General features: G+C 37.2%; 1 protein-coding gene across 2 annotated transcripts in view; it reads right to left on the reverse strand.

The window, feature by feature from the left end:
- PLPP4 (phospholipid phosphatase 4) overlaps positions 1-26,442 on the reverse strand; it is a 227,514-nt gene that overhangs the window by 103,821 nt on the left and 97,251 nt on the right. The window contains exons 3-5 of one of the 2 annotated variants that reach the window (XM_043988921.1): positions 19,070-19,160; positions 14,456-14,519; positions 13,224-13,348 (exon numbers count right to left, since the gene is read on the reverse strand). In XM_043988921.1, coding sequence (XP_043844856.1) covers positions 13,224-13,348; positions 14,456-14,519; positions 19,070-19,160 — 280 coding nt within the window. The remainder of the gene's footprint in view (positions 1-13,223; positions 13,349-14,455; positions 14,520-19,069; positions 19,161-26,442) is intronic. The other variant, XM_043988922.1, reaches the window with a different exon arrangement.

Here is a 26,442-nt window from a genome sequence, read left to right on the forward strand (position 1 = left end):
CCTGAGTCACACTGACACTGACACTATTGCTCATCTTATTCCTGATTTAATGTCTGTGATTCCTGCCCCAGAAACCTTTCCTTCAGCAGGTGGTACATAGCTTACGTAAAGCAATAGGTCCCAATGCAGCAAAGAGGAAACAGACTGCATATACCTCTCACAGGAGCAGGACTAGAGATTCCACAATAGTCTATCTGATCACATTGATACATGAGATCAATAAAACCCACAGTGACATGTCTGATGCACTTTATACCTCTAGTGAAGGGTCCCCTGAACTTTCTGTCTTGGATCCCATTGGCAGTCAGTCTACAGAGCCTTCTCAGAACTATGATTTTACACACATAAAATAAAATACATAAAATCACAATAGAAACCCATTACATTGAAATAGAGTTTAAAAAATGCTTTAAAAAAACCCAAAGTTTACAAACCCCAGATCAAGAACCTCTGCTCTAGTAAGATGGGGGCAAGGCGGGGGGTATGGTGGGGAGAAAACCAAACATGATACAGCATTTATGTGGGGAACTTGGAAGCTGAAGGCTCCTTTGGATCAGAAATTGGTCCAACAATGAAGTATCTAATTGCCTGGCAATCTTCAATGTGTGCACCAATAATCTAGCAGCGCTTACAGTAATTGTGCATTAGTGCTTTCATTTATGTGTCACTATGTGAAAAGCTTTTAGGGCTAATTACTCAGCGGTACTTCATGTGTTAAGAGAGCTAGCTGGCATGCCTGAAAGGAGACGAGTTTGTCTTTGCAAAGCCACCTCTTGCTGATGCCACTGGTTTCAACTTCGTAGGGGTAGGACCATAAAAGGCACTATTGCCATTCTTTCTGGGAGGAGGCATCGAGTTCACAGCTTGCACCAGGCTCTGCCAGGCACAGTCAGTCCATTCCAAATAAACTTTGGTTCCCAGAATGTCTCTTTAATCTTTTAGGACAGGCCCTCCTAGACTGTGCCTTCAGACCTCTTCACATCCAGCAAGCGGCTCTATAAATTGCCTTGGTCACTCAAAAGGATGGCTGAGCTAAAACCTGTCTCCAGCCTTTTTTTAACAGCTACCTGATGAACATTTATATGATAAAAGAGACAGCTGATTAGACTCCCACACTTCCTGGAACTGGATGCTTTCCTTCCTTTCATCTTACCCCTTGGCTATCACCTAAAAGTTTGTCGCTGGGGCCAAGAATTCACAGTTCTTTACCTCTAGGGCTCATGGCCTGGGTGGCTCATCCAGGCTTTCTTTTCCACTGTCTCCATAATCCTGCTAAGAAACATTTGTTGTAGTTGTTGAAAAGGATGTCCCAGAAATTAATGATCAAATTGATCTTCTTCCCAGTTGGAGACCAGCAGGCAAGAACACCTGGCTAAATCTATTATTCTTGGCCATTTACAGAGACTTCATTGAAGGGAAGGTTTTATTGTTTTTCAGAATGATTTAATGGTTTGTTATATTTTTGTCTTGAAAATTTACAGTAGTATGTTACTTGATAAACATTTTTCAATTTGTTTTGGTGCCTGGCACAGAGTAGGTACTTAGTAAGAGATTACTGATGGATTAATTGTTCTCTTTATAGTTCTCAGTACCATCCCATCTCCCAGCCACCACCAATTATCTGCAGATACTGAATGTATAATATAGACAGCTCTGTACTTAGAGTCAACCTCCTACCTGAAACACAGGACAGAGAGTTTGGATTGATAGAAAATAAATAGATGAACAAAATTATTGTAAGCCTCTACAGAAATGCACATAACATGCAACCCATTATTAACAATGCAATAAATGAATTCCTCTCAAGGGAGGAATAAATTGGCTTGATGGATGTGTAGCACAAGGAGGTGCTGCATCAGAAGTCAACGATTTCTATTATGTGTTAGGAGATTGAATTTTATTTTACCCTCACTGTCACTGGAACAGAAATAAGAGATAAGACGTATCTACTTCCTTGCAGAATCTGATTCAAAGACTCGGAAAGGGCCTTAAGGAGACAGGTTAGTCTATTCCCATGGTTTCAGGTTGGCCTGTAGCTAAGTCATGTTAGGTAGATAGAAATTTTCTTACTCTATAAAATCTCTGGAAGAGGGGAATTCTCCAACTAGTTCTAGAAATCACAGATGACAATTCAATTATTTATTGACTATTATCAGTCACTTTGTTAGGTGCTAGGGAATAAAAAAATGAGGCAGTCCCTGCCCTCAAAGTGCTAACCTTCTACTAGAGTCAGGGGCTTTATAGCAAGTTCACAGTAAGTACATACAATGTGTGTGTGTGTGTGTGTGTGTGTGTGTTTATGAGTATAAAAATGCACAGCAATGTGTATGAGAGGGGGAGCAAGGACTTCTGGAATGATGAGTGGCACTTGAGCTGATCTTTGAAGGAAGCTAGAATTATACAAGCCAAAAGTGAGGAGGCAGAGCATTCCAGGCAAGGGTGAGTAGCTTCTGCAAATGTACAGAGATAGAAAATAGAGTGTCCTGTACAGGGAATAGCTTAATAACCCTATCTGGGAGGGACTTTAGAGTACATAATAGGACACAATATGTAATCAATCTGGAAAGAAACTGAAACCCCTATTCTAAAGGCAATGGATACAATGATCACAGTTTTGAAGTGATCGTAAGCCTGTTCTCCCAAGTTGAAAGCAAGTGGCCCGGGAAGGGCAGGTGCCTCTGTGACCACAAGGTGTCCTTTGCTCACATGTACATTGGGGTGAAAAAGACCACATCAGATAAAGAATTTGCATCAAAACACGTATATTATATATTTAAATGAGTGATTTAACACAAGAACAGTTATGTGATAGATTTGATGAAGAGTAGGAAGGTCCCATTTCGGATGAAGATAAAAATCAATGAATTAGAAAATAAAATGAAAGAAGGTGGAGTAATTATTGATTACTATGGCTGCTCCATCTTCTCTGAATAATGGTTTCGTATAGTTTTAGTGCTTCAAAAAGATAATTCCTTATTATGGAAAGGATCTGACAGCAGAGGATACTTTGGAAAGAAACTATAGCATGATGTTTGGTTTGAAATTTTCCATTTTTTAAATAAAGCCACTGCTTCTTACTGGAAAGAAATCATAAATCTGTCAAGGAATGGAAAGACCTAGAGAGTAATTTAGAGTAGTTAATGAAATAGATTAAGGAGAGAATCAAAAACAATAACTGAATCTTGAGGGGAAATCATGGACTTTCAATGCTTTCTACATGATGGTAATAGATTTCTTTTAAATTTTTTTCTCTATGGAATAGAAATTAAGATGACTTAAAGCAAATGTTATTATCATAGATTATATTGTAAAAAGTAGCTGGTGGAAAATATATGAGGTCACATCTTGACTATATTATTTGTCTTTTCTATTTGAAAACTTAAAACCTCCAAATATGATGAATAAGATTATTACAGACTTTTATAAACATTTTCAGAATACTCAGCATTCTCATTTAATTTGTTTATCTGCCAAAGAAAACCTAAGTTTGAGAAAAGGGGTGGAAATCTTTTAAGCTTGATGTAATGCAGAAGAAAATGAAGGCTAGGAACAATTGTCTTATTATAAATAAAAAAAAAACTTAAGGATACGTCTATAAACATGAAAAAGGAGGGTATAGCAATAATCCACAAGAGAGGTGATAAGATTTTGAAGTAGGGTGGTCTTTGTGTGAGTAGAGGGAAAGAGATAAAAATGAAAAATGTTAAGGTGGAGATATCAATAAGACTTAGCAACTGAAGAGGCAGGATAAGTGAGAGTGAAGAGTTGAGGATGACTAGGGCATGAACCTTGAGGAGTGTAAGAATAGTGGGACACTGCACATACATGTCAAAAATAGGGAAGTTAAGAGTAGAGTTTTGTTTATTGGAAAAGATAATGAATTCTGCTTTGAAAAGATAATGAACTCAGAATGGTATCTAGCCAAAGGGACATCTTGTTAATGATACCCAGCAGAAATTGGAGCTGTGGGTCTTGGAGCTCAGGAGAAAGATTTGGGCTAAATGTGTATATCTGCGAGATCATCTGCATGAAGATAACAGTAGAACTCATGGAAAATAATCCCTTGAGAAAAAATAATAGAGGTCTCAGGACCCAGCTCTTGGGTATACCACCACAAAAGGCACTGGAATTTGAGAGAGAAGGGACTATAAAAAAAGGTAGACTAATCAGGAAACTATTACAGCACCTTAGATTAGGAGTAATATGAACCTGAACTTAGATTGGTGCCATTCTAATGTGGGTGTATAAAAGATGTTATGAAGATAGAATGTTAAAAGGCATGGCAAATATAGAATGTGGCTTATAAGTGAGAGGCAAGAGTCAAAGATGATTAAGGTGTTACAAAGTCAGGTGATCAAGAGGATGACTGTCCTTGAGAAAAACAGAGAACTTTCGAGTAGGGACAGGATTAGTTGGGAAGCTGCATGGTTTTTGACTTATGTTTGAGGAGTCAATGGGTCATAGAGGAGGTGATTTCTTCTTCTTCTTTTTTTTTTTTTTGGCGAGGCAATTGGGGTTAAGTGACTTGCCCAGGGTCACACAGCTAGTGTCAAGTGTCTGAGGATGGATTTGAACTCAGGTCCTCCTGAATCCAAGGCCGGTGCTCTATCCACTGCGCCACCTAGCTGCCCTTCTAGGAGGAGATTTCTAAGAGGCAACTGGTAATGTGGGACCAGAGTTTAGAATATTAGAACTGGAAGGTGCCTGAGAAAGCATATCCTACAGTTCTCTCATTTAACAAAAAGCACTAAGACTGAGAAATAAGAAACTACTTGACCAACATCACCTGACTAACTAGGAGCAGAACCAGGGCTATACCAAAACTCTCTGACTTAATATCTAGTGTTCTTTTCAAGGATACCACCAGAACCTTATAGGGAATGTTGCATCTGAAGAGTAATAATTTGATAGCTTTTAATATCCATGGAATCTTACATAGAATAAGATGAATGTAGGCACAATCAATTGTTGATCATTTAAAATTATAAACTTGTCAAGGGCAGGAGTTATATCTTCTGCTTCTCTATCCCCTAGAATTCCTAATAGGATTGATCATAGTAAAGATTAATTTCATCCACAGACTAATAATGAAAAGAATTGTCTCAGATAGTCCAAAGATGATTTCTACGTGTTTACAAAATGCACTTTACAATTCTGCTTCAGAAGACTTTATCTTCCCCATTATGTTTGGCTATGCCTAATAGTCAAACTTTGGGAAGTTATTTGTGGAATTTGCCATATGATGTGAGTATTCTTGCCTAGAATTAAATGTTTCCTTTGAATGACCCTTGTACAAATAATTCATGAGTGAGACTGAAGTCTATCCAGTATGTATCTAAGCACTAGGAGAAGGCAATAGAACATCAATTTTAAGTATATGCATAAAAAAATGTTAGTTTTAGGAAAAGAGCCAGAATCAGCATGGATCCCTAACTCAGAAGGCATAATTAATGTAGTGGGAAGTCATGAGGGGAACCCATGCTGCACTGGTTGATTTCTGCTGTTCTGTTTCTTCCTCCATATTTTGTCATTTTATTTCTTCATGTACCCCCAGGGACAATAGAGAGAGAGATACATTTTTTAAATTAAGGCCTTTCTCATCCCTTTATTCTTCAATCATCTAGATTAGAGGTGATAATGAGTGAACTTGAAATGAGGAAGAATTGGAGTATTGATTGGTAGAAATATTGATGAATGGGTAGATACATACATACATACTTACATGCATACATACATGCATATATTGAAAGATAATCTCTGTGATATCACAGCTATAACTTTTAACATTTAATTTTCCAAGTTTTTATAAGGATTTGGAGACCATTTTGAGGCAATGTATGTGTCACAGAATCAAAATGAATAAAGAAAGAACATATACCTTGTTTTTTGTGGGGCAATGAGGGTTAAGTGACTTGCCCAGGGTCACATAGTTAGTAAGTGTCACGTGTCTGAGGCCAGATTTGAACTCAAGCCATCCTGAATCCAGGGCCGGTGCTTTATCCACTGTGTCACCTAGCTGCCCCCCAGCATATGCTTTTAGCCACTACTAATATCCATAAGTCAAATAAACCACAATGAAAATGACTTCTCCAAGTGGCCTACAAGAAAACAAACTTTGATTTAATTTTCTCACCTTTGTTTCACAAAAGTCAAATAATAATAAGCTTTTAGAATAGTATTATAAATGACTGAAATTCTCCATTTTATAATATTCTATGAATAAATTCAATAAGGGCTTCTTAAGTACCTGATATGGCTAAGACGATATTCAGGTACATAGGTGAAATGGGCAAAAATGAATGTCACTACCCTCAAGTGACTTACACACTACTAGAATCTAGACCTGAGACTTGGATAATAGATCAAGTTCAATGAAACTATAGACATTTTCTTCCAAGAATGTATCTTTAAGGTCCCTTCCGTCTCTAATGTTCTATGTTCGAATTGCCTTCAGTGGAATGTAAAATCTAGTCATACTCCTAATCAGATGATATTCTCTGAGATGACATGAAATCACTGAGTCTTCCAGGTTTGTGTGTTATCTCTATAGGCTCTTCATTAAGTGTATGGAGGGTGGGACAAACTGACTGATAACTTCCTCCAAGGTGGGCCCTTTTTATCTATGGCGTATGCAGTGTAACTACAGGAAAACTACTTAATTAACTTCTCAGTCCCATATGACTTTCTACGTTTACAAATTACAGACCAGATGTTCACCTGATAGAGGGAGTTTACACAATGGTAGTTCTCTAAATCAATTAAATCACAGGTTCAGATGTCTATCTCTTCCCCTCAAAAAAATATATATTTTTTGTCTACCTATGGGACAAAGGGATATTGTAGCTTCCTGCCTGGTAAGAACAATAATAATAGGGTTTGTGTGTGTATGTTTATATATATATATATATATATATATATACATATATATATACACATATATATACACATATATACATATACATATATATACATATATATATATATATATATATATATAAAATTCAAAGTACTTTTACATATATTATCTTATTTGATAATGTGAAAAGGGGAAATTTTGGTTCTGAGGTAAAGAAAACACTATAGAAATGAACTGACCTCCTAAAACCCTCCAAATAATGCCAAAGGAAAATTCCTAGAGTGGCAGAATCCAAAAAAGAATGGGCTGAGATTATTTTCCAGCCAAAGATAGATTAGAAGGTTGGCAGGAGGGGGCTACTGTGCAAGGGCAGGAGTGGAACCCAACTCTGAGGTCATGGCAACACAGATCCAGTCCCAGGAAGGCCTTGCCAGAGAAAGAGACTGCGAGACTGCTGGAACCTCTGAATGAGCTGCTGCACCATCGTCATCTAGAACTAAGCTCACTGTCTGGTGAGAGGGCTGAGCAGTTGGCAGGGGGGGGAGATTACAGGGGTCTCTGCTGGTGCTGAGGTGGAACTTGGGTTTATCACCCCTGCTGGGAACCAGGAAGTAGGCTTGCATAGCAGTGGCCCAGGTTGGGGAGGGGTGGAAGCTCATTGGAGCTAACAACCACAGCACACAAAGTTTTGCTTCCTGGTTAATTAGCAAGTTGTCCTGGGGTTATCTATGGACCAGAGAACAGACCAGGCAAGTGAAGAACCTGCCCCTCCTTAAATCATACTAACTTAGACCCTCTGAAGCTTGGCACAGTATATCCTGGAAGCAGTGCTCCACTTTAAGAAAGAGTTAAAAGTCAAGTAAAAGACAGCCAAGATGAGCAGACAGAGAAAGATGAGGACCATAGAACGTTTCTTGAATGACAAAGAAGATCGACGTACACCCTCAGAAGAGGACAGCAACATCAGGACTCCTATATCCAAAGCTTCCAAGAAAAATATGAATTGGTCTCAGGTCATAGAAGCACTCAAAAAGGACTTTGAAGATAAAGTAAGAGAGGTAGAGGGAAAAGTAAGAGAGGTAGAAGAAAAAATAGAAAGAAGAAAAGGAAATGAACTGACCTCAGGCAAATGCTCACCAATCTGCCCTGGTTAACTTAGTTCCCTGACCACATTCTCAATAGCTGCAAGGTGTCCAGGGCATTTTGTACCCTATCCATTTCTCCCATGGTCCCATTAAGTGATGAAATTAGATAACAAAAAACTATCCTTCAACTGTTCCTCCATTCTATTCCATGTTTCCTAACTTAAACCGATGCTGGGTCACTCTAAGAACCATCTGATTTTTAATGTCAAATACTCATGATTCATGGAGTTGAAACCTTCATTTTTAGTATAAATAATGACCAGATATGTTTAAAATTGGAATTTAGACCCACTTCATCCCTGATAGAAAAACAAGCTGCCTTCTTTGGGAGACTGTCTTTCAGATTTTAACTTCAATTATACACTTGGCCTAATAAGGAATCCTGCTCCTACCTGCTCTATCCCCAAGGCCCTCTGATTCCTAATATAATCATGAAATGGAACAAGAGATGTTTGGCTGATGGTACTTTTCAGTGAAGATAGTCAAAAAGTCAGATAGCATTGATTTTAAAAGTAACAATCATATAACTGAACTCTCTAGGCAGGCTTTGTTTATGAAATAACCATTATTTGACATGACTGTCAAAATAACTGATCACCTGATGAGGGTGAGAAATCCATTTTAGGCAATTTTACACCCAGAAATTTGCTCTGGGCCTGAAAATTCCCCATGCTTAGAAGCCATCAGTCAGGCATATCACTTAATTATTTCTTGATTTTCTTTTAAAATTTCTCCTACAGGCAATTGTTATTCTAGTCAGTTTCCCCCGTTTTATTCAAGACAGACTTCAAAAGAGACTTTGATAAATTTTACCACTGATGTGCCAGCATTTATTGTTATGTCCATATAGTGCAGGTAAAATGTTGTATGTGGTTGGGACTATGTATTTGTGGAAAGAGGTATCATTTTCCCTCATTTCTACATCACAGCGATCTATTATACATCAGCAAACTGTCTAAAATTCATAAGTTTAGGGAGTTGTCAAGGGCCAGTGACCTGCCCATAGTCACATAGCTAATATATGTAAGAAGCAAGACTTAAATTCAGGCCTTCCTGACTCCAAGTCTGTCCTCATATCCATCCTGCCATATGTCTGACTCATATATCTGACTATATTCAGGTATTTTTCTTTACAGATACTGAATGAAGCTAATTTCCCTTCTTGAAAGTGAACCAAGGGTTAAGACAATCATTGGGGGAAAAAAATTCACCTTTCAAAGGGTCTTTTATTTAAATTCTTATGAGAGCTCTTGGCCTGTGGCCTTCCACCATTGTGAGACTATGGGACACTTTTTTATAAATATAGTGTTCTTTAATATCGTGAGCTTTGCCTTTTATTATGCACATGGCATTGACTGTCTAAAGCACCAAGGACCACAGGAGAGTGGCTATTGGGAAGCCTGTGCACCATGACTATTTTATTGCTTCCACAATTCTGCTGGCTCGAGCACTTTGGTAGAGTGTGCTTTGACTGCTGATGGCAGATGGAGAAACATAAGCTTCTGTTTTCAAAAGAAATAGATTTCTTAAAAAGAGAGATTATTTGGCTCACAGTGGTATGTTTACATGATATCACCACTCAAGTCACACACACACTCTGAGAAGCAAGGGATGAAAACAAATCTTAACCCTCCTATCAATCATGGTAGGAAATAAAGAAAGAACCACTGTGGTTTTGCAAAAAAGCATACAAGATAGCTACTATCAAGACATATTACCTAATCTTCATGAAAGAACAAGAAAAACAGATATATATACACATGGGTTCACCAGTGTGCGAAGGAAGACCTAGGAGGATGTTGACGCTGTTGAATTGTCAGTAGGAAAAAAACTTGTTAACTATTTCTGAAGTATCACCAACTGAAAGCAGAAATAGCTTCTGTCAACTGTCTTTATCTATCATGGATCAAATACCAGCAAGTACTTTAACAGCATGCTTGATGGGCAGGCTTCCCAGGAAGAAAACGCTTTAGTGGTTTTGTGGATGTGTTGATGTGTGTGTGTGTGTGTGTGTGTGTGTGTGTGTGCGCGCACGTGCGCACGCACATGTGTTTAGGGAAAACTGTTCGAAAAGACTAAGTGTGACTTTACATACATCTTTAATGGAAGCTTGCCAGCACTTTATTTGTATTTAAGATCTTTTTTTCCCCCATAAGTTCTGGTGTAACAGAAGATAACAAATTCTAAAGCGATTTTTAAACTCTCATTCTGTAGTTGCAGCCCGTCTTCTGAGGCAGGTTTTGCTTCAGCTGCCTTTTTTAACCAAGACATAATGATTGCACAGGTCATAGGTTTAGAACCAGAAGGAGCCGTAGAGGCCACTGAATCTACCCTTCATTGTACAGATGAGGAAACTGAGACTCAGACAAATTAAGCGCCCAGTTGTCACACAGCTAGTAAGTGTCAGAGGAGTGATTTGGACTCTCATTTTCCTGACCTCAAGTTCAGCACTCTTTTAACTATTCCACACATCCTCCAGATCATGGTCTAGAAAAGAGTTCATGCACAGTAACCTCAAATGTGAGGAACAGAAGAGGAGGGTAAGTCCAAGAACACAGGAGGGAACTGAAGACCTTTTGATTCCATCAACATCCAAATTATGACCAAAGTCTACAAATATAGACTACAAGGTTTCCTATGTAGGTTATTTTAATTTTAACTCTAACAGCTTAAAAAAATGGTACTTGATAGAAGGGAGAATTCAGAACCTTTAGAGAATCATAGAATCACAAAATTGTAGAGTTGGAAAGAACCAAACACCACCACCAACAACAACTAATCAGCATCTGCTTAGAGACCTCAAATGAGGGAGGACATGAGGTGGCCCATTCTACCTTTTTTTTTTTTTTTTTGGCAGGGCAATGGGGGTTAAGTGACTTGCCCAGGGTCACACAGCTAGTAAGTATCAAATGTCTGATGCCAGATTTGAACTAAGGGCCTCCTGAAATCCAAAGCCTGTGCTTTATCCACTGTGCCACCTAGCTGCCCCTCCATTCTACCTTTCAACAGACATCAAGCCAAAATGAGTCTCTTTGCATGCCCTACCCTTTGCTCTGGGTTCTGTTGTCTGGGGACACATGGAACAAGTCTGATCTGTCCTCTATATGATGGCCCTTATATACTGGAAGAAAGTGATCATGTGTCCCTACAGTTTCTCTCTCTCTCTCTTTTTTTTTTTTTTGCAGGGAAATGAGGGTTAAGTGACTTGCCCAGGGTCACACAGCTAGTAAGTGTCAAGTGTCTGAGGTAAGATTTGAACTCAGTTCCTCCTGAATCCAGGGCCAGTGCTTTATCTACTGTGCCACTTAGCTGACCCCCCTCACAGTTTTCTCTTTATCAGGCTAAGCATCCCAAGCTCCATCATCTTAGTACATCATGGACTACAGGTGCTTTGCCATTCTGGGCAACACCTCTGAATGCTTTGCAATTTAACCTTTTTAAAATGTGGTACCACTGAGTATGTGGCATATTTCTATAATCCTAGCTATTGATGAGTCTAAGGCTTGTAGAATATTTGAATCTGGGAGTTCTGACTTGCAATATGTCTAAAACTGGTCAGCTATCCGTGCTAAGTCTGACACCAATATGGTGAGCCTCTAGGAGCAAAGGTCTACCAGATTTCTTATGGATAAGGGAATCAACACAGGTCGTAAATAGAACAGGTCAAATTTCTTATGCATCAGCAGTGATATTGGGCCCATGATTGGCCACTGTACTTCTTCTAGCCTAGGGAAGGGGAGGGGAGGGGAAATGTTTTTGACCACAGAAGAAAATAGCAGGACCATTATCTCCTCATTTCTAGAAGTTCTGCCTTTCTTAATACAGGACCAATTCCAAATGGATAACCTATTTTTAACACACACCACAATATCTAGAAATGACAGAAATGCCGAGATTCAGTACTACACTGGTCATACAGTATGTGCTCTTTGTCACACTTAAAACCAGTGGAGAAAAAATAGATGCACAAGTGGAGTAGTGTTATCTCTGCATCTTTCTTGAAGCTTAGATGCCAAATCCTTCACTCACATTTTGAATGCATAATGTATGAACTTTGTATAGTCTAGAATTTAAGTCATAGTAAGAAGGAAAGTAGAGCATTCCATAAGGTAGCAAAGTATTCCTTTAAATTACTATAGAATATCCATTTCAGAGGGATTCAATGATTTAAAATCTTGAAATTCTGTCAGAGACTGGCTGTAACATTCAAGTGAACAGAGATGAAAATTTTTCAGTTAATGAACAACTCTTATTAATAACGTAGAAAGCATCTAGAAAGGGACAACCAAAATGTCTAAAGGCCTCTATTCCATAAATATGAGGATCAAATTTCTTAACTTTGATTATGACTAAGAAAGCATTTTTTATAATAATGGAGAGGAATGGTAACCCATTTATGAATCCCAGCTTCAGGTTTTCTTCACTGCCACTATTAATGCTTAGGATTTTTTGGGTCAACTTAGTACCTATCAACACGAGTCATTTTGTTTCCAGATGTCAAATACGGCTGGAATTATCAACTAATTGTGATGTTCCTCAGTCTAGGTATGATGAGAGATCCTGGTTTCTGAATAGTTGTTGACACAATGGTAATGGAAATCGGAAGATATCACAACCCAGATGTTCCCTCATCTCTTAGTAAAGACATACTGCATGTTATCAGCTACCCATACTAAGAAGGTCCTGATTAGCAAGCTCTAAATTTCATTTCAGAAAATGTGATGCAAATCAAAGCTTACTATGAAGAACAACATGTTTTTGTTAAATGCCAATACTTCTGAGTACCTAATATTCCAGGGCCAATCAGGGCTCTCTAGTATTATGTAGTCAGTATATTCTTTAAGAACTTGCTTCAGCTTGCAAGAAGGAACCATTAATCTGTGCAGTGGAGAATGTGTTGAAAGAATAAGGTTGAGAGAATGATAAACTACTATTGTTCTGAAATGACTAAGACCTTAGGCTAGCATCCTGAAATGTCTGAGGTACATTGCTCAGCTGATGTACAGAAACGTTCAAAGTATTTTCCTTAGGTCAGTCACCCCCAATCACATATCTTTCATCAAATCTGATTGACTTGCAAGGGCTTCTGACAAGGTAGTTAGGGTTAACTATCCTTTGCTTTCTGATAAAAAATTTTAAATTCTTATTTTGACCATAAGCTCTGTATGGCTTCATCAGAAGACATGACTAAAGGGACCAAGGAGAAGGACAAGTTAACTTACAGGAAGAGTGGATGCTGGGAAAGCTCTTTCGGCCCTCAGACACCAGATCAGGATCACCTGTGCAGTGCATTTCAGAGTTCATTACTCCATCTGGAAAGCAGCGGTAAAAGAAATCGGGACGAGGTCTACAAAAAACACCATGGATATTTTCAATGTGAAAAACTGCCATTGTAAAAACACTTCCTACCCACACCTCTGCCATCCTCCCTTTCCCCTCCCTTGCCCACCCCAAAAAAGCAGGTGCTCAAATCCCCTATGCTAATAAAAGATTGTGAGGTTTCTTTTGTATCACTAGGAATTATTCTCTCTACATTCTCTCTCCATTAGTTAAGTTGCTGTTCTCCATGTCCAAGACTCTGGAGGAGGTTGACAATGTGTTGTATTAATGATAACTAAGTTCCTCACAGCCCCATGGGGTCCTAGATTTCACATCTTGCTTAACTTCATGTACTTTCTCAGGATGCTAGAGCTTATTCAACCTGACTCAGAGAACTCTGAGTGTCCTAGAAATAGTGTCTTCTGCTCTGGCTTAGGGATTGATGATAAAATTCTCCAGTTGCCCAAACTGAAGATTTTTTAACCTAATGTGCTCTATAGCATTTCTAAAAAAAACAAACAAACAAAAAATTCTGTTTTGTTTAAAGGGAGGGATAACAACTACAATGATCACAATGGAAAACTCCAATACCCAATTTGTCCCTGGTAGAATAATAAACAACCAGCATCCATGCACATGGAGGACTGAAATGAATATCAAGTTAATGTCTAATGAGAACCAATGGTAGTAGGCCTTTGCCTGCCCAAAGAGAGGACCTTAGCTTAAAAGATTTCCATCTACATAGTTACCCTATCAAATAAAATAGAAGGAACTATTTTAATATTTTATTCAAAATATATTACAAAGGGATTTGCTCCTAGTGGCTGGGAAGGATTTTCTTTGACTAAGCAGCCTTTGTACCTCAATAAAAAACTAAAGATTGTTAGGCTTGCTCAAGGTTCAAAATAAATCTGAGGATGGAAAGCAAAGAGGCTTACTGAGTAAATGATTGTTGAACTGAATTACCAAGGACTGGGCCCCAAATGGCTTCTTCTTTACTTTGAGTCAGAAAACCAACAGATCTTTTCCCATCCAATGCATTCTGATCAAAGATTAAGCTGCGATGTCCTTACACAAGTTTGCCCTACGTCACCTCAATAGTTAAAGCCACTGTTTTCAATATTTCAGGACTTACCTTCCAACTATTAATTTAATAGTATTTGTGCAGACTCCATTCAGAGCTAGAGCCAAGGAAACCGCTACAAAACAAAACCAAACAGACAGAAAAATAACAACCTGGCTAAGAATGAGCAAAAAACCAAAAAGTAACTGTTAGTTCACTCTTATGTAGTTGATGGCCTTAGAAATGTGAGTCAAATGAATTCCCCCAGGGATAGAAAAAGAGGAAGAACAAAACCTTGATTTTAAAATTATTATTATTATTTGCTAATTAAAGGCAAAGTTTAGGACATAGTAATAGGGATGGAAGATTCTTTCTTTTAGAAGATTGGTTCATGGAAATTAAATATAATTAGGATCAAATATTGGTATATTTCTCATCAAATTCCCTGTCCTTTCAGTTCAAAATTTCCTATTCTCACTCATCCAAGAACCCTCAGATTCACAACCCATCTATCACGGCTTGATCAAACTGATTGACTACTGTGGCATATTCATGGTTCTTTTTATTGGTAGCAAGACACATTCTTTTTTATTTTCCCCTGGCAACCTTCTCAGGCATAATTCCATACTGAGACAAGCAGTAGCTGTAATACCACTTCAGAATGTACCACCGGTCCCATGCTTCTATCTCACCATCATCACCACCCCCACCACCATTTGTCCATCTGTTGCCCACCTATCTCTCTGCCTCTGCAAAGAAAAACAACCCAGAAGGCTGGTTATGGATGTCAAAATATTTTGCTTGTGTGATTCCTTTTTTACATAAAACAGAAGGAATTGCTGGAATATTTTATTCAAACATACTGCAAAGGGATTTTTCCCAAATGACGCAGAAGGATTTTATTAGACTAACAACACATACCCCAAAGGATGCTATAAGTATGATTGAGAGAACTTTCCCCTTCAGTGGTATCTCAGAATAATACCTTTCATGCCTTCTCCATTATTTTAGAAGGATTGTACAAAAGGTGTCATTATTAAAACTAATTTTATGAAAGATCGAATGCCTATGATAAGTAATAAAACCTGTATATCTCACTTTTTCCATTTATATGTTGAATAATAAAGATTGTGAGCCATGATTTTTCCTAAGGCAATTATTAATTCTTAAAGACTCTCTGAGGTTTATTCAATGACAATATGGTGCAATCCACTGTGAGATGAAGCATAGCTTGTAGGGGAAGGGAGGAGGTTGAAGCACACTTAAGAAAGACATAAAATTAGTCTGTTACAGGGAAGGGGGGGCTATGACTTAATGGATAGCATGCTTTTTAAGTTCAGAAGTAGAGAGGTAAGAAAGACAATTGAACTTGATCAACAAAGCCAGGATTAGTGAATTAAAGTCAACAGACAGAGCTTGGGAGGGACAAATTAAACTAGTACATTCACCAATGAAAAATAAATAGTTCAAGTATCAGATGGTAACTGGCTGCCTGTGAATGTGACAGAGAAGGGGATAGAGGCCATCTGGGATCAGGAATGGAACATGAGTCAGCAGTGTTGTGATGTCAAAAAACTGAGCAGGCAACTGGGATGCATAAATAGGATTTGTGTAGGAACTCTGAGTCAATATTTTTTATTATTATTATTATATTCAGCACTACACAGACTCCTACTAAACAAAAGGCCTCTTTCCTCTTCACTATGCTGAGAGCCCAACTGAAGGGACCATGGAGCCTTGAGACAATTTTTTGCCTTCATTGCCTCTATTTTCTTACCCTCTAATTAGAATATTTGCATGACATTAACAATTGTTCTCCTAGTACCAATTCCAGAGGTTACCTCGAGTGATTGTAACCTTTTCCTTTCAAGAAACCACTGTGCTTTCCTAACTATGCCGTGGCTCTGGCACATACCTAGCACCATAGATTTCATGGGTGCAAGGTTAATAATGTCACAAAATAAATCTTTAGGAGCATCATGGATATCCACAGTGAGTCTATTCACTGCACGTGTCCTTTAATATCACGGGTTTGAGTGATCTTTTCTTGCAAATAGCACTTCTTGTGAACAATTATTAGCTGCCCTTTTCTGGACAATTTGGCAGGATTAACCAACCATGAAGTCCACCAAAATCAGCCCAAAATGCTTTCCTCTGACAGATGAGAGTGGAACACTGGAGTGAAGATTCCTGCTGGTAGATGGATCCTTGGAAGCCAACTTACTGTCCTAGAAAGCAATTAATATTTTTCTCTGCATGACACAGTCTGGGTTGGATTGAAGTAGAAGGAAGCCTCATTGATTTTGAAGAAATGATTGTGGTAGGATTAGTCCCCCAGAGTGGAGAGAAGCCAGGAAAATTCCCTACTAGAAATTACCTTGTTATTGTTCATTAACAATAATTTAGTTCAGAAAGATGAATTTTTAACCTCTTACAGCAAAAGCAGTTAGAGGAAAGGGAATGACTCATAAAAACAATTCAAAATCAACATGACAAGATTTATATAGTCAGTTTATCCTTTGGGTTTGGCCAATAGTCATCCATGAGAAGGTTACTTGTATTGTTGGAAAATAAGTGTGGTATGTATAACTTATATCAAATTGCATACCATCTTAGGGAGGGGTAGTAAAGGAGAAAGAGAGAAAACTTGGAACTCACAGTTTTATTAAAAATGAATGTTAAAAATTGTCTTTACATGGAATCAGAAAAAATAGAATACTATTAAAATTACATCATAAATGTTAGTATGGGACTTCTATTTTAATATTGCTTTTTTATTTATACTGATTAGATAAACTATAGGCTAAATCTTACTCCCTGAAACAGCTCCATTCAGTAAAAATTCAATATTATATGGTGATCCTACAAGGCAGATGTAAGATTTGTTCCAAAGATTTGTGGGCTGGGGCAGTCTGTCGAATCAGGAAAAGACATTTTAAATGAGGCTACTCTCATACGGAAAAATTTTAAAGTTAAAATTAAAAACTTAATCAGAAAGCCCAAATGTGGAGAACCAGCTGAGTCTGTTTAGGGAACTTGTAGTATATTTGTTTGCTTTAATCCTAAATATGAAGAGATAAGAACCAGTAACAGAGCAAATTTCTCAATAATTTTTAAAGAATAAGTTTCTGTTTAGTCAGGAAAACAGAATATGCAATAATACAACCTACTCTTTTAATATATAGGAAACAAAGTATATAGTGTTCTATTCAAAAATGTCAGGCTAAGGGAGATTTAGTTGACAGTGAAAAGGTTTCCCTATATATAGGGAAAGTAACCATGTGGTACTTACTGGCATATGAATATCCAAGATCCAAAGAGAGGCAATGAATGGCAAGTATAATCATAAAAGGCCAAACAAAGGAAAATCTTTTAAAAGAATAGTGTAGATTTAAAAAAAAACAGTTTGGATTTGGGGGTCCAGGGAAGAATATGTAAGACAGTTGGGAGAGGAAGGGTTGGATTTACCAGTAGAGGCACTAAGCAATATATCTCCAATACACCATTAAGTCCAAGTTATGACATTTCATACATAGACCTTTTCTGGTTATCTAGAAAATTTCATATCCAGGAAATGGTATAACTAACTTCATGCCTGGATGCTGCCTTCCAAGGTGTCTTTATCTTCCCTGTGATTATCACCCTGTTTATCAAAGAACAATAGAGATATATTTTGCTGCATGGAGTTTGACATAGAAATCATAATTAAACCCAAATACTCAATATGAGGTAAATATCCTCTTGCAACTGTTATCTTTTTTTTTAAGTTGGGTATACAAAACATGATTTGGGGAAGGATTATGATTCATTACTGAATAATGTATCAGTTTCCAAATGGCAAATTCAATTAAGCTGCCTTGACTGATGAACATACTAAAACATTGTAGACACAAATGGGTTTATTTTGGTAATTTAGATCAAAAAATGTTTTGACTATTTCCAAATTTAATGAAATGCTCAGAAGTCCACTAGTAATGGCATAAACAAGGGATGTGATGCAAAAATAGTCAAACTGCTTGTATGCTCAGGGCCTAAGACAAATAAGCAGTTAAATTATATTTCCTTACAAATAGTAGACATTCAATAAATGGTTATGGATTGAATATATTCACCAAAAACACACAATACTTAAATCCTTAGAACTATTCATCAGTAGATAAAGATAACTCCCTTCCCCCAAAAGCTGTATTTTTTAGAAGAAGAGAGATGGGGATGGCATAGAAGTTAGGAGATATTACTTTTATTTGTTTTTTTATCTTCTCAATCGACTATTTTATCATCCAGATAATGGGCATTTAGTCTATGGTTGACTTCTACTTTCTTCAGAATGAACACTATTAGCCACATTTGTGGAGAAGATAGATAATGGACACATTTCAATAACAAAGCCACTCGGTAACATGTTCCTTGTTGCAAAGGATTATTTTTGCCCCCAAAGCATCATAATCCACTGGTTACACATGAACAGATTTTTGTCCTCGTAAGTTTGGTGCAATGAACAGTATTAACAAATGAGGACAGAAATATTCAGTTACCAAGTTACCGGAGGAAATAGGCATCCTGTTAACCATATACTTTATTGAATCAGGAAAAAACTCAGCTGTGTGTTTTGAGATTCTTTATACCTAATAATGATCTAATTGATTTCTGTTTCCTCACTGAAAGGACATGCAGCTCATACTTTACCTAAAAAGGCCTCTTTAATTTCAGTCTTGTCAGTTCGCCGAATGATTTTCACCACAAAAATGACTGCCAGGGGTGTGAGAAAAGAAATTGCCTGCAAGAAATCACAAATAATCACTCAGATGAACATCAGGCTACTGTCAGTAGAGCTGACTGGCCATTAGTTCCAGGTAACTTCATTAGACTTACTAGTTGAATGATCTTTATTGAACTAGTGACCTCAAGCAAAGTAGGGTGATTTATACCAGCACATAGAGCATTGTATAAACTTAAAAAATCTTAGGCCTAATTGTAGGTTATAATTGATTTGTAATTGCTGGAAGCCACATTTAAAGTGGTAGCTTTTAAAGTCAAAATGAATAATCCATAATTATGATGACTCACTTTTGCCAGGAACTATACCTGTGATTTCCATTGTCAAAGGAATTAAGGTGCTTCACCTGCAACTATCTTCCCTCTGTGTATCTTTATCTCTGTCTCTGACTTTCTGTCTCTCTGTCTTTGTGTCTCTCTTGATTTCAGGACATTTTATATCATTTTGTTATTGTTGTTCAGTTGTTTTCAGTCATGCCCAACTCTTCATGACCCCATTTGGGGTTTTCTTGGCAGATATTGGAGTGGTTTGCTATTTCCTTCTCCAGTTCATTTTATGGATGAGGAAATTGAGGCAAAGAGGGTTAACTGACTTGCCCAGGGTCATACAGCTAGTAAATATCTGAGGCCATATTTAAATTCAGGTCTTCCTGACTCTAGGCCTAGTGCTCTATCCATTGTACCACCTAGCAGTGGATTTTGTGTCACTGTTATAATTAATTAGTTAATTTCTCTTTCTCCCATAGTTAGCATATTAGGGGCTGGGTTGTCTCCTCTACTTCAGAATTGAGCCCATCCCCTTGCCAGATTCTATCCCCTCTCATGTGATTATATAGGCAAAATACTAGATAGAAGTATTGACCCTTAGGAGTACTATTTTGTATTATATTTAAATTGCAAGAGTTAAAGGTGAAGATCTTTTTTTTTTTTTTTTAGTGAGGCAATTGGGATTAAGTGACTTGCCCAGGGTCACACAGCTAGTAAGTGTTAAGTATCTGAGGCCAGATTAGAACTCAGGTACTCCTGACTCCAGGGCCGGTGCTCTATCCACTGTGCCACCTAGCTGCCCCTAAGATCATTTTTTAAAAGCAGTTGGGGTAGGGAGTTAGGCAAGAAAAGAAAAAGAGGTAGGTAGATAGATAGATGGATGGATGGATGGACAGAGAGACAGATGGATAAGCAGATCAATATATATATAGATATATGTATATAGATAATATATATAGATAGATGAAAGATAGAGATAGATAGATAGATAGATAGATAGATAGATAGATAGATAGATAGATAGATAGATGATAGATAGGATAATTAAAATAAAATAGGGCAGGAAAAGGAGTATATGAGTCAAAAAATGGCTTTGGGGAAGAGATTACCTGAAGCAAAAGAAACTACAGCTAGAAGATTGATTCATTAAAAAAAAGGGACAGGGCCAAGACCCAGAAAACTGAGATTGTTTTGTTTCATGCTGTACAAATTCCAGATAGCTAATGCTGATTTTATTTATATTTCTGTTTTAAAAGAAATATCATAACATGATTTTATAAAGGGGAAAACAAACAATAATCATAACCATGAAAATGAATAGGATGAACTCATCCTTAAATCAGCAGAGGGTGGCAGAATAAATTAGAAAGCAAAACCCAACAATTTGCTATATAATGTATATGAAATACACTGAAAGATTCATACAGAATTAAAATTAGGGGTTGAAGTAGAACTTATTGTGTGTCAACTGAATCCAAAAAAAGCAGGAAAGATGATCACAATCTTAGATAAAATTACAGTAAAAATAGAAGTTGTCAAGTAGATAAACAGGAAGCTACATATGCTTAAAACATCACAGATAATTAAACTACATCAATATTAAATATATATCCACTGAATGGCATAGCATCAGAATATACAAACAAAAATATAATGAATTGCAAAAAGAGCTATATAGTAAGATAATAATATATGCCTTCAACATGACTATTAAACTTAGAGAAATCTAACAGAAAGATAAATAAGAAAGGCCAAAACAATGTCAACCATTCTATTTTGCCTCTCGTTAGGATCATGTTGGATTCCTCCCAATGATGAAAGATAGTTCATGATTTTATAAACTATAAATATAATTCATTGCAATAAAAAGAAGAAAACATGATTACATCAGCAGATACAGAAAACAAATTTTCATAAAATATAGTATCCATTTATGGTTTAAGTGATCTTTTCTTGCAAACTGAAACCAATGTCCTCTTACCTCAAAAACTTTTAGTTCTCCAATTTCCCTGGAATATTGAACATTTCAATGTGGGAACTATGGAAATTAAGAGAACCACACTGACTCCATCAATTCTGGATCTGGCTCAGTTTCCTCGCTATTCAATTATATGTCTAGTGTGATTTCTGTCTTGTAAAAAACATTTATTCAAATACGGTAATTGTGAGAAAACTCAATAGTATTGTTTGAACCTAGTCCTGCATAGCTGGGAATATGGACCTCTACCTGTTGCTTAGGGACCCTTAACTAAGGACCTATGTTATGCTGACCAGAAACCCAGTAAGATTTGAAGACTGATGCAAGGGATTATCTCACAATTATATATCTCAAGCAACCCATATGTCTTATCTGAAAACTGTTCCTTGTCAACTAGTCAATCAGTTATTGTTTCCATGTTCTGTTGATTGAAAACAGAATTTTGGGAGGAGTGAGACATCTCTTCTTTTCATTTCCGAGAATTGCAACACCTTGCTCTCTTCCCTGTCAATTCTCAAAAGTTACTCATCCCCTTCCTAATTTTGAAAACCCCTAATTTTCCTTCCAATTTGAAATCAGCTTACCTAATCTTTTATCCTGGTCTATATCCTGTTTACTGTTATCTTTTTCTTTCTTTTTTTTTTTTTGGCAGGGCAATGAAGGTTAAGTGACTTACCCAGGGTCACAGAGCCAGTGTCAAGTGTTTGAGGCCAGACCTGAACTCAGGTCCTCCTGAATCCAGGGCCAGTGCTCCATCCACTGTGCCACCTAGCTGCCCCTACTGTTATCTTTTAATACATAAAAATCTGTCTCCTCCTTTATTGAGGGTCCAGTTCCAACCAGACCTGAACTCAGGTCCTCCTGAATCCAGGGCCAGTGCTCCATCCACTGTGCCACCTAGCTGCCCCTACTGTTATCTTTTAATACATAAAAATCTGTCTCCTCCTTTATTGAGGGTCCAGTTCCAAGTTTTGGAGACCTGGTCCCAATTTGTTATGCAGTTGATATGCATTGATTAACAAAGTGGTATGCTCTGTAGCTTGAACCTTTGTTTCTTCAGTTATTTTAGATTCCACCTGTCACATCAATCTTTCAGAAATCATCCATGTCCCCCAGTGACCATATATTTCCCTAAGTATGTCCTTTGATATCAATATTTATGTAACTGGCAGAGATCAGATTATATTTCTTCTCCAACTACATTTCTCATGATGCTTCACTGGAGTCCCTAGGACTGAAATTCTGTGACATGGGTACTTATGAAAAGGGTAAAAGAACTCAAAGGCTAAGAAGAGGATGGGCTCTTGGAAATAGCAAGGGCATTGTTGGAAAGTCAGCAGCATATGTATAGCTAGAGAGCAGGGAGAGGATTTCCTGAATATCTATGAGTGAATTGTTGAATACAAGCAACCTAATGCCTTATGATGTGGTCAATTTGCACCACAGAATATAATCATTGCTTTCTGGATCATGAAACTGTAGAAAATGGAACTCAACTACAAAGGGAAAGGGCCAAGGGCAGAACTGCCCTTCCAGCTCATAAGATCACGGATTTAGCGTTAGAAGAGACCTCAGATGTCATTAATCCACTACCTTCATTTTCCAGATGAATAAAGTGAGACCAATTAAGGTTAGTTGACTTGTAGATAATATGCATCAGAGTCAGAATTTGAACTCATGTCTTCTAATTCTAAATACTTTTTCTACTACCCTACATTGCTTTCCAAACGGCTTTAAAACAAGGTGAGAACCATAGAATGACTGAAGGTCTTTCACCCCATTCAGATGTTAAAGAGACTGTTTCCTCTCTCAAGCATGCATATCTTTCTGTTGATGGTGTTCTTAGATTTACTTTCTGCCTACTTCACTGGGGAATTGGGGAAATTACACTGTAATCTCTTTATAACATATTTGAGCTTTTCTTTATTCTTTTGCTCAAATAATAATAATCTCAATAAAAAATATGTTTCTTGCCCTGGTCTGCCAATAAGGCATTGGGACTGAATTTACAAGAGGTTCACAATGTTTTTGATATAAGGACTCAAAGAGATTAAAATCCACTCAAATTTGGGTCATAGTTTTGGAGCTGAAAAGAACCTTAAAAAACATATGATACAAATCCTTCCTTTTATACAAGGAGAAACTAAGACCAAGAAGGATGAAATGATTTACTCAAGGTCATTTTATAGAACTGGGATTCAAATTCAGAATCTCTGAAGCTAAATGCAAAGTTCTTTCCATTATACTCTAATTATGAATTCAGTAGTCCAACAGAATCTCAAAGTGAATGGAAAGTGAGTTATATTTGTAGCACTTGGAGTTCCCTGAAGCAGTTATAGGGGTCAGCAAGAAAATGAACACCATCATATTGGTGTATCTAGATTTGGCATATATGTCACCATTTTTGGAATCAGGGCCAGCCTACAGTCCCAGTAGAATACTACACGCAGCAAAATGTAGTTTTAGTGGTCAAACACCTTACAATTGATGCTTCCCACACAAAAACTTATAGAACGAAGATGGTGGGGGTGATAATATAGGCAAAGAGCAACAAAGAAACACTGAACTCTTAAACGAGGGCTAGATTAAGAGGCCTTCAACTGTGGTCAGTCTAGTACCAGAAGAATCATCTCAAAAGGAAAATTAGGACAAGGATCATTGTTTTCCCAACAGAAAAGTGGGATATGGGATGTGTCCACAATTCACCTCAACAACTCCCAATCTTTTTTTTTTCTTTTTACTTATTTTTTGCAAGGCAGTGAGGGTTAAGTGACTTGCCCAGGGTCACACAGATAATAAGTGTCAAGTGTCTGAGGCTGGCTTTGAATACAGGTCCTCCTGAATCCAGGGCTGGTGCTTGATCCATTGTGCCACCTAGCTGCCCCCTACTCCCAATCTTTTCAAAATCAATCTCACAAATTGTGAGTATCATCAGGGTATTATCAGCAACCAAACAGAGGAACTACTGGTTAATGGTATCATCCATGTCCCTTATCAGTCATGGTAGCAGGGAAGGAAGCACAAAAAATAGGGCAGGATTCAAATGCCTAGACGTGAATAAGAGAACAGAGGAACATAAAGATGACCTACATCTAGCCTTCCAATCTGAGTCCATTACCCAAGAATTTCTAGGGATAATATCAGTTTCTAGGAAAAGTGGTTGGTAAAATGAACTACTTTGAGAGAAAATACAGTGGATGGCACCAAACATTCTAAACCTGTAGACTGATTAGTCTATCTAGGCTGAATTTCCTCTTCCAAGTGGCCTACATTGTACTTCAGCAGGAATAAACATGCTCAAGAATGCAGAAGGGATTTTCATGACTTGAAAATGGTCATGAAAAAAAATATAGTCAGCAGGTCTTTAGGGATGTGGTCGAGCGCCCCCATGTCTCTGTCTGTACCTGCCTGTCTCTCTCTCTCTGTCTCTCTGTCTCTGTCTCTCTCTGCCTCTCTCACACACACACATACATGCACACATATACACACACATACACAAGTATTAGCTTTTGTTGAGCAAAGCAATTTCTTTGTGTTATAGACCAATCGTAGAAAAGAGTAGTGATTTGCAAAGTATGGTCTAAGAATCCCTTAAAGCTTTTAAGGGGTCCACAAGATCAAAACTATTTTTCTTAATAAAACTAAATAATACTAAATACTAACAAATACTAAATAAATACTTAACAATACTAAAACATTATTTGTCTATTAAAATATGCCTCCCTCTTCCAACTACATATCTGTGGAAGGCCAAATTTTTTCAATCTACTTCAACCAAAACAACATGTCACAACAGACTAAATGCTAGAGCAGGTATAAGAGTCTAGCTGTCTTTTATAAAGCCAGACATTAAAACATTTTGCAAAAGTATTTCAAAGAGCCTTTCTTCTCATAGAATTTCTTGTTTTGGAAAAAATTGGTTATTTTGCGTAAGATATGTTATTGATGTTAAACTACTATGTTTCTTATTGATATTTTGAATGAATAAATATTTTTTAATTTCTCAATTTGAATTAGTACAGTAAATATTGAGAGATATAACTCATAAACAAAAGTTCCTGTGGAACCTCAATAATTTTAAGATTGTAAAAGGTTCCTGAGACCAAAAAGTTTGATAACTGGCCTAGAAGTCTTAGAAACAGTTTTAAATTAGGAGAGTGATGGCCACTGGAAGCTGTATTTGCCAGCAGAGGACTAATTTTCCATCCACAAATTGGTGTTCTTGGCTTTTGAAAAGGTTTATCATTGCCCACGTCCAGAGAATAATTTGTAAAATACAAGTTGAACTAAATGGTCCTCTTATATTTTGTGAGTGTGAGATTCCCAATTATCACTTCAAGCACCAATAGTCACATTCCATTCGACTCCCAAAACTCTGTAGAGTCCCAGCTAATAATGCTAAACAGAAGGGCCTGCTACAAGTTCCTACAAGTAGCACCAATGATAAGCTAGATTTTAATTTAGCTGCAAAGGCATAAAAAGATCAGTCAATGAATAAGTATTAATGAAATACCTACTATGCTCTAGGTACTGTCTAAAGTGGTACGGATCCAAATATAGAGAATCAAAACCCTCAAGGTACTTACATTTTGTTGGGGGAGTAAGCACATATATAAAGAGACACAGCATATATACAACACAAAGAAGAGATAACATAGGAGGAAAGGTAGAATCTGAGACATCATAAAGCAAACTCACCTGATAAATTAGGAACTGGTCTGAAATAGCCCCAGGAAAATATGAACATGGAAGGTCTTTCTTTTTTCCCCATATAAATATTTTATTATTTTCCAGTTACATTTAGAGATAGTTGTCAACATTTGATTTTATAAAATTTCTAGTTTCAAATTTTTCTCCCTCCCCAAGACAGCAAGGAATCTGATATAGGTGTTATATGTATAGTCACATTAAACATATTTCTATATTAGTCATATTATGAGAGAAGAATCAGAGCAAAAAGGAAAAACCTCAAAAAAGAAAAACAACAACAACAATAAAAATAATAGAAATAGTATGGCTCAATGTGCATCCAGATTCA

Source organism: Dromiciops gliroides, chromosome 2 (assembly GCF_019393635.1).
Source record: "Dromiciops gliroides isolate mDroGli1 chromosome 2, mDroGli1.pri, whole genome shotgun sequence".
Lineage (NCBI taxonomy): Eukaryota > Metazoa > Chordata > Mammalia > Microbiotheria > Microbiotheriidae > Dromiciops > Dromiciops gliroides.